This window comes from Vigna umbellata, chromosome 1, assembly GCF_029865625.1.
Source record: "Vigna umbellata cultivar VRB3 chromosome 1, Vumbellata_1.0, whole genome shotgun sequence".
NCBI classification, from domain to species: Eukaryota; Viridiplantae; Streptophyta; class Magnoliopsida; order Fabales; family Fabaceae; genus Vigna; species Vigna umbellata.
The window spans coordinates 94,075,823-94,090,667 of record NC_142165.1 but is presented as its reverse complement, the minus strand read 5'-3'; the positions used below and the strand labels follow the sequence as shown (position 1 = coordinate 94,090,667).

Sequence of the window (14,845 nt, the reverse complement as noted above, 5' to 3'; positions counted from 1 at the left end):
GGGACACACCCTCACTATTTTCCTCAAATGAAAAAGAGGATTTTGAGGAGCTCGAGAGATGTGAAAAAGGTAACAATATTTGTTTTATACTATATTATTGTACCATGCTTACTATAATATGACTGATAAGTAACATTGTTTTCTTAATTTTGTAGACACCATTCCCTCACAAGACTTTACTTATCCAGCATCTTGTGTTACACTAGATGATGACTGAAAATGTAGAATGATTTTCTTTGTGACTTTGAATTAGGATTATTTTGTATTTAGTTGTTTGGACCTTTTAATCTCGGGTTATTAACTTGTTGCCTTTCTTCATGCTTGGGTTCCATTTTATGATACTTGTATAGAACTGCAGACCAGGGTTGTTTTGTAAGCTATAAACTGCTAATCAGATACAGAATTTCCCTGCAATGACACCTTGACGGCACCCTTCAGAATTCTACAACAACGAGGCTTTGGCACTGAAATTCATACCCCCATCAAACCAAGCAGAAGAGAACAACAGGTAAACAATTATACTATATAGTTAAACAAGAATCAATAATGCAAAAAACATTGAATTGGAGTTTTATTTCTATAGTAGAAAAGATTAATTGAAATAAATGCACATCTATTGTGCTTAGCTGCAGAATGCATCATAGAAATCAAGGAGTTAAAGCATGTCATACAAAAGTTTATTGCTATTATTTGTTGTCACAAAAATATTTATTATATGACGAAAAACACTTACTCGGCCACCACACGATGAGAGTTATGCAAATATCTATAAGGTTTGGATTTTGGCAACAAGACCGTTTCCTCTGTCAGTGGTGCTTATTGATCTTGAACACTTAATCATATAGAAAAGTTTAATCATATTTACATTACAGCCTTCTCTTGTCTACTGATGAGTAAAGAAACAAAATTTTATAGGGTCTTGCGCCTTATCTGTAAGTGTTGTGCGCTTTTGGTTTTTGAAACCATTTCTAAGACCAATTTTAAGTTCGGAATCAGTTTTGAAACCGGTTTGGTTCTTGAAACAAATTAAAAACTGGTTCGATTTTTGAACCCAGATTTTAAACCAGTTCAGTTTTTGGAACCGGTTTACAAACCAATTTGGTTTTTCAAAACGCTAGATTGGCTTTCTGAACTGGTTTGTAAAACCATTTTAGTTATTGATCCATACACAACCGGTTTAATAGGGTGAAAAGCTGTTGAGAACGGGGGACTGTTCAAGTAGATCAATGTAAATTCCTGATATTTTTTATGGTAATAATTTATGCGTTTAAAAAGTTTCTAATTGTGTTTTTGCTTACATGTGCTTCACAGTAAGCTTGTTTTACAAATTTTGGATTTCTTGTTTATCAACAAACTTGAAGTTTGATTACATTAAATTTGGCAATATTCTGTGATTGCAGACAATGGAGCAATATGAGCGATGAGATGGAGGCCGTGAAATACAGGTGGCAAATATGGAACCGACTTTTTCCCAACCCAGCTCTCGCTTCCCCCATTTCCAGAATATTGATCCAGTGAGATGTTTGAATGTTTGGCAAATTCGCTATAGCTTTTGTACCTAGTTTAAACTCCTTCCTATCAAGTCTTGTGATCAAAATTAAGTTGTTTAACCCAATAGTGAAAGGAAAATTTTACATGGACACTAAAGTTTTCCTACACCTATGAGATACTTAATGAAATAGTTTATTAATTATTTGGAGTTTCTTTTAAGCACGTTCCTGCTGAATCCAAAGCTGAGCTCAGTTTTAAGGCAGCTTCTTCCAGCACCTCCATTACTTTCTTCCTACACTCCTATAATTCTTCTCATGTTATCTTTTCTAGATTTTGTAATCCAGAAGTCGAAAATGGCTTTTGAATTACATAATTCTTTTTTTAAAAAAGGTGGTTTTTGGATTATACGACCCAAATAGGTTTTGAAAATTATTTTTAATTTCTGAATTATACAATCTGAAAATTAAAAAATGACGTATAATCCAAAAACGATAAAATAGGAAAAAATTGAGGGTGCTAAGAAGAAAGCTGTGGAGGTACAGGACAGATTCAATCTTTGTGTTGTATCTAATGAAATTACCATGTGGAGTAATGCAATTGTTGTTGGATATTGTTTCCTGCACCCCATCAATTTCTTCCTTCACTCCATTGTTGATGTGAAGTTCCAATAGTTAGCCCGTGAACTCATTTTGGATTAAAACAAGTAGAAATAAACTTCATTACTGAAAATTAATAACGCTAATGGCTGGCTAATGGTGCCGGTGAGAAAATTTTTATTATTCTATACTGTTTTTTTAGAGCTACATGCTAATTACTTATTTGTTTTTCTGTGTATTTTTCTTCCTTTTTGCTTTTCTCTATCAACTTATCTTTCACAACCGAACATATATATGTTATTTAGAAGACTGAATTTGTACAATAATAACTTGAGTAGTTAACACTTCACTATTATAATATTTGATGGATTAAAAATATAATTAAGTACTCATTGTCAATCAAGCATATATTGTTATGGTTTTAAGGAAGTCTTGATAAAATATAATGAAAATTAACAAACTTATATAACAAAATTTGTAATGGAACGAAATATAAAAATAATTTATGTAGGTTATATTTAGAGTACTATTTGCTCTTAAACTGGTAGTATGAATATTTCAACAATTTGGTTTTCCTTTTTAAGCTAGACATTTGATTTGTTCAGTAGATTACTTGAGTAAGTAGATTAGCCTATGATGTTCACATCCATAATAAAAAAGGATTATATTGTTTGGCAAGCTGTCACAACCCTTTTTCTTCTTGTTTTTTTCTTTTATGTCAAAGGATAAACTTTCTATAATTGACTTAGAAGCTCATAAAGGATTCCAAAATATAATAAAGTTTCTATAATCTGATTTCTCAATCAAACCAGATTAATCTGAAATAAAGTTTTACAACACTAATTAAAAAAAATCATAATTAATAATTAGTTTCCACCAGTAATCTATGTCCACTTAAAATCATAAACACTTTTATCTGTTAAAAAAGGCTTGAGAGTAGCATGAAGCCAAAAGATCAGCTAGTTAATTTGGTGGTTGGAAGGTGACAGCCAATCTCTAGTGTCAAATCAAATGCTTGTTGAAGGATTTGCTTTCTGCATAGAAACATTGAATTATTCAAACTATAGGTATTTCCCCAAACATGACTTAAATTAATACAAGGTTTAGTTTCCAAATCTTAGTGCGGGGACAACTTTAAAACCAGAAGCTCGTGAAGAAAGGAAAACGAAGATGTTGACTTCATAAAAAGAAGAGATTTTGATAATCAAATGGCCATTAACAACACAGAGTCAGAGGTTTGCATGAAGGCTACTACAAACGATAATCGTTCCCTTTTACACATGGAGAACTTGACCCTCCCTCCGGTATGTTTTCTATTATTCTCTACAATTACTCCTCCATAGTTTCAAATTTTCAATATCTTAATATCTGTCTCTTGTAATTTCATCATTTATTTCTAATATTATCATCCTACCGATCCCAACAACACCAGACTCTAATCTTTTAATCAAAGCCTTGTAGATAGAAAAAAACGATGGTGAGAAGAGAGAAATCATCAACTTGATCACAAATACTTCACACCAACGTCATGGTGATTAACAAAGTTGTTTATTCCGAATGCTTGTTAGTCAAAGAAAATGGTTTGAAGTCTTCCGATTAAGTTATTGTAATATCATAAAATAGATGATTGTAGAGATGCCAAGTTCAAAGCTATATTTTGTAATGGTTGATGAACAGTTTCAGGTTGTAGTGATAGCAGCAAATATGGGGTGCAATGGGTGCAGAGGGAGGGTTTTCAGAGTTGTCTCAAGAATGACTGGTAGGTTTCAGACTCTGTTTTGTCGTCTCTGGAGAAATTTAAAATTCTCATCATAATTGGCGTAAAAAACCTAACTTCTTTTTTCTTCTGCCAAACCTATTCAAAGAAGCTACGCAAACCATATTTTTAATAGAGATATAACCATGGTCAAACCATTTAATTGAGAAAAAAAAAAGGCTTTATCATTTTTCCTACAAAATCTTCTGCATACCTTATGAAAAAATAAATAAATATGTTTAATATCTAAACACTTAGAAGCATTCAATATTAAAATGATAGTTTAACATATATATTTTATATATTAAATTTAGAGTGTAACAGAGGTTGGTCCTTTTGTCCCTTAAGCTGATTTATATTTAGTGAGGGAATTGTGATGATGTTGCAAAAACTACTACAATTTACATGCAGGGTTGACAGAGTACACTGTGGATCTGCAGAAGAGAGAAGTAACCATAAAGGGAGATTTCATAGCAAATTGCAATTTGCAGAACGAAAGCATTAGAAGCAGGAGCCTTGAGAGTTCGAATGATGAACCCAAGTCTCTGTCTACATGTTTAGCTCATTCTGACTAACATTAATCTAACATAATCATAGCTACAAATGATTAAATCATAAGGCTTACTCATAATGAATCAGAAGATGCTGCCAAAGAATTCTAATCTATGCTACTTCATGTTGGTATGAATTGATTCGTTTATTTTATTCACCAGTTTGACGTTTCTGTGTAGAAAGAAAATGCTTCAACTTATTTTCTCTTACATGATAATGTGCTCTCCTAAACACAACCGATAGAAAATTTAAAATAACTTCAGCAAGCATTTTGTAGTCTCTTACAATTGGCATTGTCTAATAAGCATTTCACACATCTAAATTTTTTACATTTATTTGATATTATATTTTTTTCTATTTTTTACTCTTTTTTTTTTAAAATACAAAAAATTATAATTTTATAACTATTTTACTTTTGTATTATCTAATGAATATAAAAATGTGTCGTGGTAATAAACACTCATTTTCCTTCTTTTTGTCAGAACCAGTAAAATCCACTCACGTATCGTTTTAGTGGAGTTCACGTGTCAAGAGGGGGGCTCGACACTCAGATGATGGACGCCAGGTGTCAAGCGAAGATCCGGAAATCAGTTAGTGGAAAGCAAGTGTCGACAGATGAGGGGACGTTCGTTTTGACGGGGAAGCAAAACTTGGATTTTCAGAAAATCTACTCCACTCTCTGCATGCATCCTCTTTTCAAATTTCTGAAGAATCTCATTCTCTCCTCCTTCTCTCTACATCCTCTTCATCTTCTCTCTAAGAACACACTCACTTTCCCTTTTCCGATCTTCGTTCAGCCACCGTAGAAGCACTTCCGGCGTCAAGAGCTTCCAGATAAATCGTTCGGTTTGTGAAGCTGAGCTGGTAAGTCTTTCTTTTCACCCAATCGTTCGTTTCCTAAACATGAAAACCCAGTTTTGGGTTCCTGTGTTGATCACCATTCTCAAAATGAGTGGTTCTGATAGTGTTGGGTTGTCGCTTTGTGTAGTTGGAATTGTCGAGCGTTGACGGTAAGGAAACCGGTAGTGGTGAAATTGTATTCTGCCTCTGGAAACGTTTGTTCACGCTCAGAGGTAAGGGAAACTTATTTAATTTAATTTGTATGTTTACGGTGTTGCATGAACGTTCGTTCGAGTTGCTAAATTAAAGTGAAGTATGATTATTGTGATATTTGACTATATGATATATGATGGTTGTTATGTTCTGATGTATGAATTATATGAAACGTATATGATATGGATCTTATGAAGTATGAAAGTTGATTATGATATGAATGTATAAGGTTATGAAACTATATGTTAAGAAATGAGTTTGAAAACAAATGATTTTGGTATGAAATTTCTCATATGAGAGTGTACGTTCGTTACTGAACGGTCATTGACCGTTCGGTTTTTCTGGTAAACATAGTTGATATGGGATTCTTTCATTTAGGGAGAATCCTAGTTGAGGACGAGCGTCCTCGTATGGTAATACTATGCTTGAGCGTTCGGCCAAGCACAGTTGTATCTGGGTATCCTGTGCTAAACTTAAATTTTTATATCTATATAATTGTATATTTTCGTTGTTCGTAAACACTACTTCAATAGTATCTTATTATATTTATCAAGCCTTTTATTATAAGTTTATTAGTGCTCGGTCTTACACCAAGCACTTGTACTGAGTAGTGCTCGGTCTTACACCAAGCGCTCGTACTCGTTTCTTGTATAATCTATCTTGATGAAAAATAGTGTTCGTCTAACTTCAATAGAATTTTCTTCTCTACCGTGCTCGGTCATTGACTGACATTCGGATTTCTTGACGTAAATTCAAATAAACTAAAATATTCATAAACGTTCGGTTTCTTCATGTGAATTCTTCTAAGTATTATTATTGGAATGTCTTGAAGTGTCTGTATCGATTGGTTCTGGCCTAGAGTCGTAGCACTTGGTGAGGTCTTTTCAGCGTTCAATTAGAGCTATCACGGGTCAGTTCATATAATTGATTCACTTTGTAATGAACAGTCGATTCATTCGTTTCTTGCTATATCTATTACACTCGGTTTCTCTCTCAAATCGACAGTAATCCTCTAGGTCTCGTCCCAAGTGTCGTCCTCGTTCTGAGTGAGGATTGAACGTTCGGTATCTGGTGTCTTTATAAATCTTTGATCAAATAGGAAATTGAAATGATTTATAATGAAAGATGAAATTGAGATGATGAATAATGAAAGATAAAACTAAGATGATTGATAATGGAAGAGGAAAAGAATATGATATGAATGAAATGTGTTGTGAAATATGAACGAGCGTTCTAGGGCAGAACGACTCATGGATGATTATTAAATTGGTAAAGTATGACTGTGGGCATGCTAAGCTGGGTGTTCATCCTGATGTTCCGTGGGTACTTGTCTTCACGTAGAAGAGGGTAGGTCATGTGTGGGAATGACAGGAGGTCTTAGTCCTTAGGGGTACTTTGGACAGATAGGGCTAACCTCGGGTGGTAGCTGTTGAGGGCATCCCAATTACTACATCACCCGGGTGCACGAACGCCTGTAGCTATACAGATTTCATACAGTCCGGACAGTCAGTCTAGTAATAGGCTTTGTATGATACGTATGTTGAATTTACCTTGTGTGTTTGATTATTTGAAGTGTATGATTATGCACAAATTAAATTATATAAGCTTACCTGTGTTTCCGATATCGTCTTGTTTTGTATGTCCGTCTTGTCGTTGCAATGATCATCCGTTGTGGATGTGAGCAGAAGGGGTCGAGCTGTTGGAAGATGCGCTGGAAGAAGAAAATTTGGTTGAAGTTGAAGTTAAGGCCGAACGGTAGGACGTTCGGTCAGTAGTCTAGTTTTGTAGTGAGGTGTTCGTTCGATCACCTTCTCTTTTGATTTCATTTGATCGTTCGGTATAAACTTTTGTAAACTGTTCGGTCAGTTTTGCTTGTCCTGTGCAGTTTTAGTTGTAATCTTTTTGTAAGGCCGTTCGACCAGAACTGTACGTTTTTCTAGTGTAAGACTGAACTGAAATATTATTAAATATAATTATTCTATTATATAGTTTATTGCTGTATTTTTGGGATGTTACACTTTTCCTATGACAAATTTCTTATATGTGTTTAAATAAATAAATAAGAGGACTAATTTTGGCTGAGAACGGAGACAGTAACCATTATAAAATTGAGTTCATGATACAATCATATGAACTTTCTGTTTCTCAAGGAGTTGTCCAACAAATTCAGAACTTGATATCAAATTCGATTCAGTAAACCAGATCAAATTTGCAACTAAATTCTTTTATTGCACATATAACTCAAATTTGAGATAATTAAATAAGTAGAAGAGCTTATAAACTTATAATCTTAAACTTTTGAATTGAAGTACTCTTATATAACCAAATACAAACAATTTTAGAAATTTATGGTAAGTTTCTACATTGGATAATAATATGTATACAAGAATTATAAGGTTGAAAGTGATGTCTTAATATTTAAGTAGATTTGTTCATGATTTAATATCAAATTTTCCTGTTATCTTTAGGCAAAAAACCTAACAAAAAAAAGAAGTGTTTAGGTAAGTCACTTTAAAATGACTTTAGTTTTTGAGTTCATTCACCGGTTGACTAACCTAGTTAAATGTTGACAAGTGATCTAAAGGATGAACATGATTTTCGAGTGTTTGGATGCCATGCTTAATATATAGATAAAATGGCCATTTTCTTTTTCATGTAAATCACCGAAATACTCTCCACTAAAAAAAGTAGCATATACATTTAAATTTGATGACCCAAATGAAATAGCATAAAAGCTGTTCGTTATAATAATTTAATGGGTCAAGCCTCTGTTTGTTTTGGGTCGTATATTATTTACGAGGAAGAGGAGACAAGAAGTATTGTTGTTTGTATGAGTTATGTATGAAAAAAAGAGTGAAGAGATAAATGGGGGATTAGGAGATCACCAAATTTGATCCACTCAAATGTGCTGAGAAAAACTAAGAAACACACGTGGCGTTACACGAATGATCACTTTGCCCTTTCATTGAGACACATTGCCTTGCGAATGGTGTTCATCTTGAAACTAAACAGACAACATCATTCCATACCGGACTTTTTGACCAGGTACGATTCCGTTCTACATTGCACAATGGTTATGAGGCTAAGCCATTATGCCACTTCAAAGACTTGAACACAATGGTTAAGAGTCGTTGGACACATTATTAAAATGTGATCATGTAAAATTGTTTATATTTTTGCTTTTTTCATTGGGATGTTTTCGGGGTGACATTGCTAAAGCCTACTTAGTTTGTCTGGTTTCCTTTCTTGCACTTTTATGTTGGGGTAACATTGTTAAAGCTTTAGTTACAGTTATCTCCATTGTGATCACTGTTGTTAGAGGCTACCAGATGTCTGAAGTAATAGGTGTGAGCACCCCTCCAATAAACTCTAAAATACACCTAAGTGGATGTCTTCTTATAATACTCCATGCTGAATTTGGTCGTTGCATGGAGGTTTGCAGTGATAATTGTTTAGAATATATTCATTTAGTTCGATAAATTTCATGTTGCGCATTTTTGTTTGCACATTAGTTTCTCTAGACGAGATTTTAGTGCTACTATGATCCATTTATGTGTAACAAAGAATCGTACTCAATTGCAACATAGTATAATCGATTATGATCGTAAAACACATGCTCAAAAACACACTTAATTGATTGTAAAACATAAAAGTATTATGGTTACTAAACTAAAAAGCTAAGTATTTAAAAACTCAATTTCAACACACTTCAAAACCAAATTTAGTTTTTTCAGCTCATTCAGCTGTTGACTAACCTAGTTACATCATGCTGCCACGTGCTCCTTAAGGATGAAGATGGTTTTTAAGAACATTACTGCTCCTTTTCAATTCTAATGACATGAAACCATATAATGGAATCCTTGAAGATTGATGTTATTCGTGGTTATCGTTGACAACTTGACATTATCATTTAGTCACTAGATGAACCACAAAAGGTAAGTTACAAAAAGAATGCATGTTACCGAAAGTATGAGTCAGTTCACAATCTGACTAACCACAGACCCACAACTTCCCTAATGTTTTCTACTCCCAAAATGTTATCCACCCCAAAAAAAAGAAAAGAAAAGAAAAGAAACAGGAAAAAGAAAAAGAAAATTCAACATCTGCAGAATTACTCTATTTTAACTTTTCTAATAATTGCTTGAAAGTCAGGAACAAAGAAACTACGATCAAATTGAAGCATATAACTGCTTAGGTCTTCTTCAAGAGGAACCCCATTATTATGCCAAGTAAGCCAATTAATACGACAATGACATATGATACTCCACGACTTTTGTTGCCTTCCCGCTTCAGTAGATCCTACAAGCAGTATAATCATGGCATTAAGTCTTTCCTTACTTCCAAAGCTAACAGTAATATATAAAGCAGATCAAATACAACAGTGACGGCACATAAGAAGGTACTCGCTTTAATTCTAATGAAATCGTACTCAGCTATCCACAACAGAAACACACGGCCACAATTCTGGCCAAAATCCTGGAAGACTGTTGTTCCAACATAAATTTTAGGAAAGTAATTGATAGGAAGGGTTGCATTCTTAGCAGATCATTACAGAGGAGAGAGAAAACAGCTTTTTGAAACATCCTAAGTTGAAGTATCTTATATATAGAATTAATGGGTTAAGTTATGAAACACAAACATCGATCATATCCATCACAAATGTTCAAAAAACTAAACTCACTAGCTGATGCAGAAAATCTGCGTTTATCATTTTTCCTTACACCAAAATCAAAACTCACAAACTGGATCACAGAACATCTGTTTTCAGTTACCTTTAGTTCAAGCAGGGTTTTGAAATAGTTAGAATATATGATGATATTTCAGAGACAAGACAATAAAAAACGTATGAAAGGAAACTTCCAGAATCAGAAGCAGTATCATTCTCATCATTTAAGATTAAAGTCCTCCATAATCAAAAGAAAAATAAATATAGATTACACAGGAGTAAATTTAATTATCTACCCCAATGTTGTAAATCCTCACCAGTTCCTGGCGAAGCTTGCTATTTTGTTCAATTGCATTATTCTTTTCTTCAGTCAGTCTTGAGATAAGAGCTCTAGCCTGTAAACAAACAACTATAATAAAAATAAAGTTGTCTAACAGTACCAACTCTAGAAGTTACAAGCTGGGCTGAATTTACAGTATATGAACAAAGAAGAGTTTGAATACAACAATGGATTCACCCTGTAAAGGATTCAAAATGCATATATATAATAGAAAAATTTGACTGAATAAAACATCAGACATACATCACTTGAAGAAAGTTTTGTTTCTCAAAACCATCTTTAAACGAGTAATCGGCATCAACATGAGTAATGTATTTCTATGTTTTCCCATATCATATGGTTTGCTTGGAAGTCTAATATCAATAAAAATTGTGAATAGAGTTGAGCAAGAAAAGAAGGCTTTCCAAGTAATGCGTTTGTGAAAGAGCAAGAAATCTCTGAAAGCCTTTGTTTACTTATTGTTATTGTTAAAACCTCCAAATGAAAAATCAGACATTGAAGACAACTCTTGGCGAAATTAATATCCAATTGATATTCTCCAAGTGAGATCATAAGGTTGTTCCTTAATAACTCAATTGCATATATTTACAAAAAAAGGAAAGGCCTTTCTGATTTACCTCTGCCAATTTGTCTTGAGCCTCAGGTCGCTCTGTAAACCCTCTCGCTACCTGAAAAACACAATAAGAAAAGGCATTCCAATTGATATTCAAGGAAATTTAGGGAAAAAGAAAACAGAATAAATCAAGAACCCACTTGTGTGAAGTCAGAACCGTTGGAATTTCCATTCTCTGAAACAGAACCTCTAGGTGAGGATCCTTCCTCAGAACCTTCTGGTACTGGAGACGGTGGTTGAGGAGGAGAAACATACACCACTCTCAATTTGCTCTCCTCGACCACATGCCCCGACTCCTTGTTGAACTAGCCAATCGCAACAGCACAATAAATCTTGTAATTCCAGATAACAAAAAATGTCAAATGAAAATGCAAAAACAACTAGCACAACACATACCATTTCCGGAGTGATGTCCTTCGGACTAGCACCATCAACAGTTTTTACGCTCTGAAGAAGAAACTTATCCTTGCATTGCATATCAGGCGGAGCCTCTTTTTGTGCTTGCATGGTAACTTCCATTTATACAAATAAAAAATCCCAATTCATTACTCAGCCATAGAACACAACTAAACAAAAAGTAGCAATTCGCATTCAAAGTAATCATATCAGTACCCATAACATCACAAGTAGATCGCGGCATGACAATTCCAGTGTTCGGACGAACACAATACTTCTTTGGATTGGTTGTTTTCACCTGAAAATCGAAACAAAAATCCAAACATAAACACGCAAATTTCACGCAGTCATCAATGGAACAATGCAAAAACGTGCGGCTTAAGTCCTACATTACGCAAAACCACGTTAATTTCACCGGCCGCAATCAAAACCGCCAGATCTCACAACAGAAGCAAAAACAAAACTCACGAACGAACAACTGTCCAAACTAATTAGGAAAACGAAAGCGAAATTGAGCGCTACCTTGAAGGCGACATAAGCATCGGTCTTATTAGACAATTGAAGAGAACATGAGATCTGCTTCTTCAGTTCAACTAAAACAAGAAGAAGAAAAAAAGAAATGAGAGAAGTGTGAGGAAAACCCTAGGAGAAAAAAAGAGAGAAGGAGTCGAAGGGAAACTGACAGGGGAACTTGAGTTCGAGAGGTTCGATGTTGAGGAGCTCCCCACTGCTCATGTTGGAGACGGATCGACGGAGTCCGGACGCAGAGAAATTCGAATTCCGATCCCACACACACACACAGGGAAACGCTTTTGTTTTCCCTTTTCTGTTTTCTTTGTGGTGGAGAAAGTGGCCGTATCAAAGTGCGTTCAAAGGCGAATACACAGACACGGTTTTTGGAATTCAGTACCCACCTCCCTCCCACACTCACATCACCAAACCAATACCAATATATTTATTAACATATTAAAAACGCAGCTTGATAGTCAAGTTTACCAAACCGTGTAATCTAATTTCAGAGCCACCAACTATTTTAGGCTAAATATTATTTTCATTCTTCATGTTTTATGTCATTTCCTACCTTAAATTTAATGTTTGTAATGCATTTTTAAATATTTACTTTAGTGTTTTTCATGGTTTAATGTTGACAGATGTGTTCCATAACTTACTTCCATGTTTATTTGTGTTTGTTGGTTTCTACACCTTGTCCACATGTTGTATTGATGTGATTCTAATTTATTTTTTGTTACCAACAAGAACTTGGTAGTTTGGCTTCTTCTTCTTTCTCCAAATTCAATTTTAGGATTAGTCTATCATGAAATGAGCAATTGCATCAATCATTGGTTTTCTCAATTTTTTTAAGGTTTGTGTTCTCTTCTTTGGTGTTGGTGATGTAATGAGGGAGATTCTTGGTGAAGTCTCAATCATGGAATCACATGCATCTGATACTCCAGTAACCATTAACAAAATCAAAAATAAAAATAAGAACATAAGCACAAAACAATATAAGAATAAAATAAAAATGAAATGCTTAACCACATGTAAGTTACTATGTATCTCTAAAACTAAGTATAAAAGTTTTCTACTTTTTGTCAACTTTGTTAACTTATACCTTTTCTTTTTCTTCACACAAAAAAATTCAAAGTAGAAAGAAGACTTCTTACTAACTTGGCAATGTTAACATGGAAGTTAATAAGAAACAAATCATCAACTTATATTCTGTTAACTAGTTCCATACCAGAGTTTGCTTATTCAATGATTGAGGTAGAGCAACATGAAAATAAGTTTATTAAAATAAATAAAATATCAAGTTGTTGATTGTTTAACCTTAATGTACTGAATGTCAAAAGACCAAAATACAAAAAATTAAGGAATAAAGATAACATTTAACCTTATTTTTACAAATCAGAAGTATTTTTTCAGTTTTGAAAATTTTTATAACCATGGGAAGTATTTATTTTTAAATAATGTTTATATCTTTTACTTACTGTAATTATCAGGGTACTCATCACTTATTTATTTAATTTTGTTAAGAAAATTAACTGTGTTTACTTGTTTATTTTAAAAAATTAAAAGCAATATTATTTACCACTTTTCAATTACGTGTCTATTTGTATCTAGTTTTTAATATTTTTCTTATCATAAATAGTAATAATAACTTATGTTTTTCAAATTGGACTTCAATATTGATTGAACCCCTATTATTAAAATTAATAGAATAATTAAACAATACATAAGAATATTATAAACATAATATAAAAATTTTATAATATTGAAAACTAAAATAAAACATAAAATTTAGGGTTTCTTAACATTGGAAATACACATACAAGTTGAAATAAAATAAGATATTATATTTAAATTGAAATGTCAAATTAATATTTATCGTTATTTTTTAATCATAACGAGTTTGCATGTAGAATAAAAATGATGGATATTTTAGATTGATTTTTATTTGAAAAAATAAAATAGTATATTATTATAAGCTATCGTGGATCGGTTCATCAATTTTACTGTCACTCGGATTCGGGTTTTTAAAATAATAAAAAAAGTATACTAAGAAGTCAAATATATTGTAATTTTTTAATATTTTTAAGTGTTAAATATTAAATATTTATGCGTATACGTAATGTTTTAGAAAATGATAGATGTTCTCTTTGGTATACGGTAATTAATAATTTATGTAAATATAGGTAAATTTGAATGATTTTGACAATTCGTATGGAAAACTTTGAATTGACCAGTCAATAATAAATGGAAAGTAATAAATTGAATTTCCAAAAGTGGTAGTTTGAAAAAAACGTGAGGAATGAGCAGCAGAGTGCAGAGTTTTCAAAATGAAACTATATATAGATAAATATTAAATAGGTTGTGGTCAAAAAAAGACAAACAAAGTCGCTTTATCATACTCTTTTTTTTTTCTCTCTATTCACTCATTCCTGCTCATCTTTTATACTTTTCAGTGTTCACAAATGCTTCCATCATTTCCAATCCTTATCATATGAAACCCTACTTCTTACTCTTCAATAATAACATATCAATTCATGTCATTATATCTTTTACTATCTTACCTTAATTGGAAAATCTTCAATACATCTAAATTTCCACTTCTCACCATCACAGACATACTTAAACCAGTTTAAAAGTATAAATTAATTTTGCAAGTTAAACTCATTACCAATACACCTATAGGAAATTCAATCTTTTAAATTTTACGGGATAAGTCACATTTTAGGAATTTTAGAATTATTATTTTACCATAATGTTAAGTGAAATTTAGCATGATTTTATTAGCGTAACTACTGAAAATGTAAAATAGGCAACCAACACCTGTTTCTTTTTTTCTTTTTTTCAATTTCTATCTGAAATATTCCATGGGATA

At 32.9% G+C, this 14,845-nt stretch overlaps 2 protein-coding genes and 1 long non-coding RNA gene across 5 annotated transcripts; 2 read left to right on the top strand and 1 right to left on the bottom strand.

The window, feature by feature from the left end:
• The first annotated feature begins 514 nt into the window (after window positions 1-514).
• Window positions 515-1,710, top strand: LOC148206841 (uncharacterized). The gene is made up of 2 exons (XR_015783774.1): window positions 515-1,251; window positions 1,401-1,710. It is a non-coding gene; the product is annotated as an uncharacterized LOC148206841 (long non-coding RNA).
• A 1,428-nt stretch (window positions 1,711-3,138) lies between these two features.
• LOC124822233 (uncharacterized) lies at window positions 3,139-7,462 on the top strand. Of its 3 annotated transcripts, none has more exons than XR_015786528.1 (6): window positions 3,139-3,391; window positions 3,771-3,846; window positions 4,255-4,524; window positions 4,878-5,259; window positions 5,384-5,468; window positions 7,134-7,462. XR_015786528.1 is itself a non-coding variant. In XM_088115002.1 (3 exons), exons 1-3 carry the CDS (start codon window positions 3,296-3,298, stop codon window positions 4,416-4,418), a joined length of 342 nt encoding a protein of 113 aa, XP_087971128.1. In that variant the 5' UTR covers window positions 3,149-3,295; the 3' UTR covers window positions 4,419-4,561. The 3 variants fall into 3 exon arrangements, 1 of the variants encoding a protein (XP_087971128.1); XR_015786525.1 differs by having other exon boundaries at window positions 3,149-3,391; window positions 3,765-3,846; window positions 7,134-7,459; XM_088115002.1 differs by lacking the exons at window positions 4,878-5,259; window positions 5,384-5,468; window positions 7,134-7,462 and having other exon boundaries at window positions 3,149-3,391; window positions 3,765-3,846; window positions 4,255-4,561.
• A 1,869-nt stretch (window positions 7,463-9,331) lies between these two features.
• LOC124827843 (vesicle-associated protein 1-2-like) lies at window positions 9,332-12,406 on the bottom strand. The gene is made up of 8 exons (XM_047300995.2): window positions 12,147-12,406; window positions 11,986-12,056; window positions 11,680-11,761; window positions 11,464-11,579; window positions 11,208-11,372; window positions 11,072-11,122; window positions 10,432-10,509; window positions 9,332-9,747 (listed from the first exon to the last, which is right to left on the bottom strand). The coding sequence occupies exons 1-8, from the start codon at window positions 12,196-12,198 to the stop codon at window positions 9,640-9,642; spliced, it is 723 nt and encodes a 240-aa protein (XP_047156951.2). The 5' UTR covers window positions 12,199-12,406; the 3' UTR covers window positions 9,332-9,639.
• Between the last annotated feature and the right edge of the window lie 2,439 nt (window positions 12,407-14,845).

Excerpts from the sequence above, each read along its gene's own strand:
- LOC124822233 (XM_088115002.1), top strand. The coding sequence starts at position 3,296 with ATGGCCATTAACAACACAGAGTCAGAGGTTTGCATGAAGGCTACTACA. Across the intron at positions 3,392-3,764 it reads AGAACTTGACCCTCCCTCCG|TTTCAGGTTGTAGTGATAGC; the intron begins GTATGTTTTCTA and ends GTTGATGAACAG. Across the intron at positions 3,847-4,254 it reads AGTTGTCTCAAGAATGACTG|GGTTGACAGAGTACACTGTG; the intron begins GTAGGTTTCAGA and ends ATTTACATGCAG.
- LOC124827843 (XM_047300995.2), bottom strand. The coding sequence starts at position 12,198 with ATGAGCAGTGGGGAGCTCCTCAACATCGAACCTCTCGAACTCAAGTTC. Across the intron at positions 12,057-12,146 it reads TCTCGAACTCAAGTTCCCCT|TTGAACTGAAGAAGCAGATC; the intron begins GTCAGTTTCCCT and ends TTCTTGTTTTAG. Across the intron at positions 11,123-11,207 it reads ACGGTTCTGACTTCACACAA|GTAGCGAGAGGGTTTACAGA; the intron begins GTGGGTTCTTGA and ends TGTGTTTTTCAG.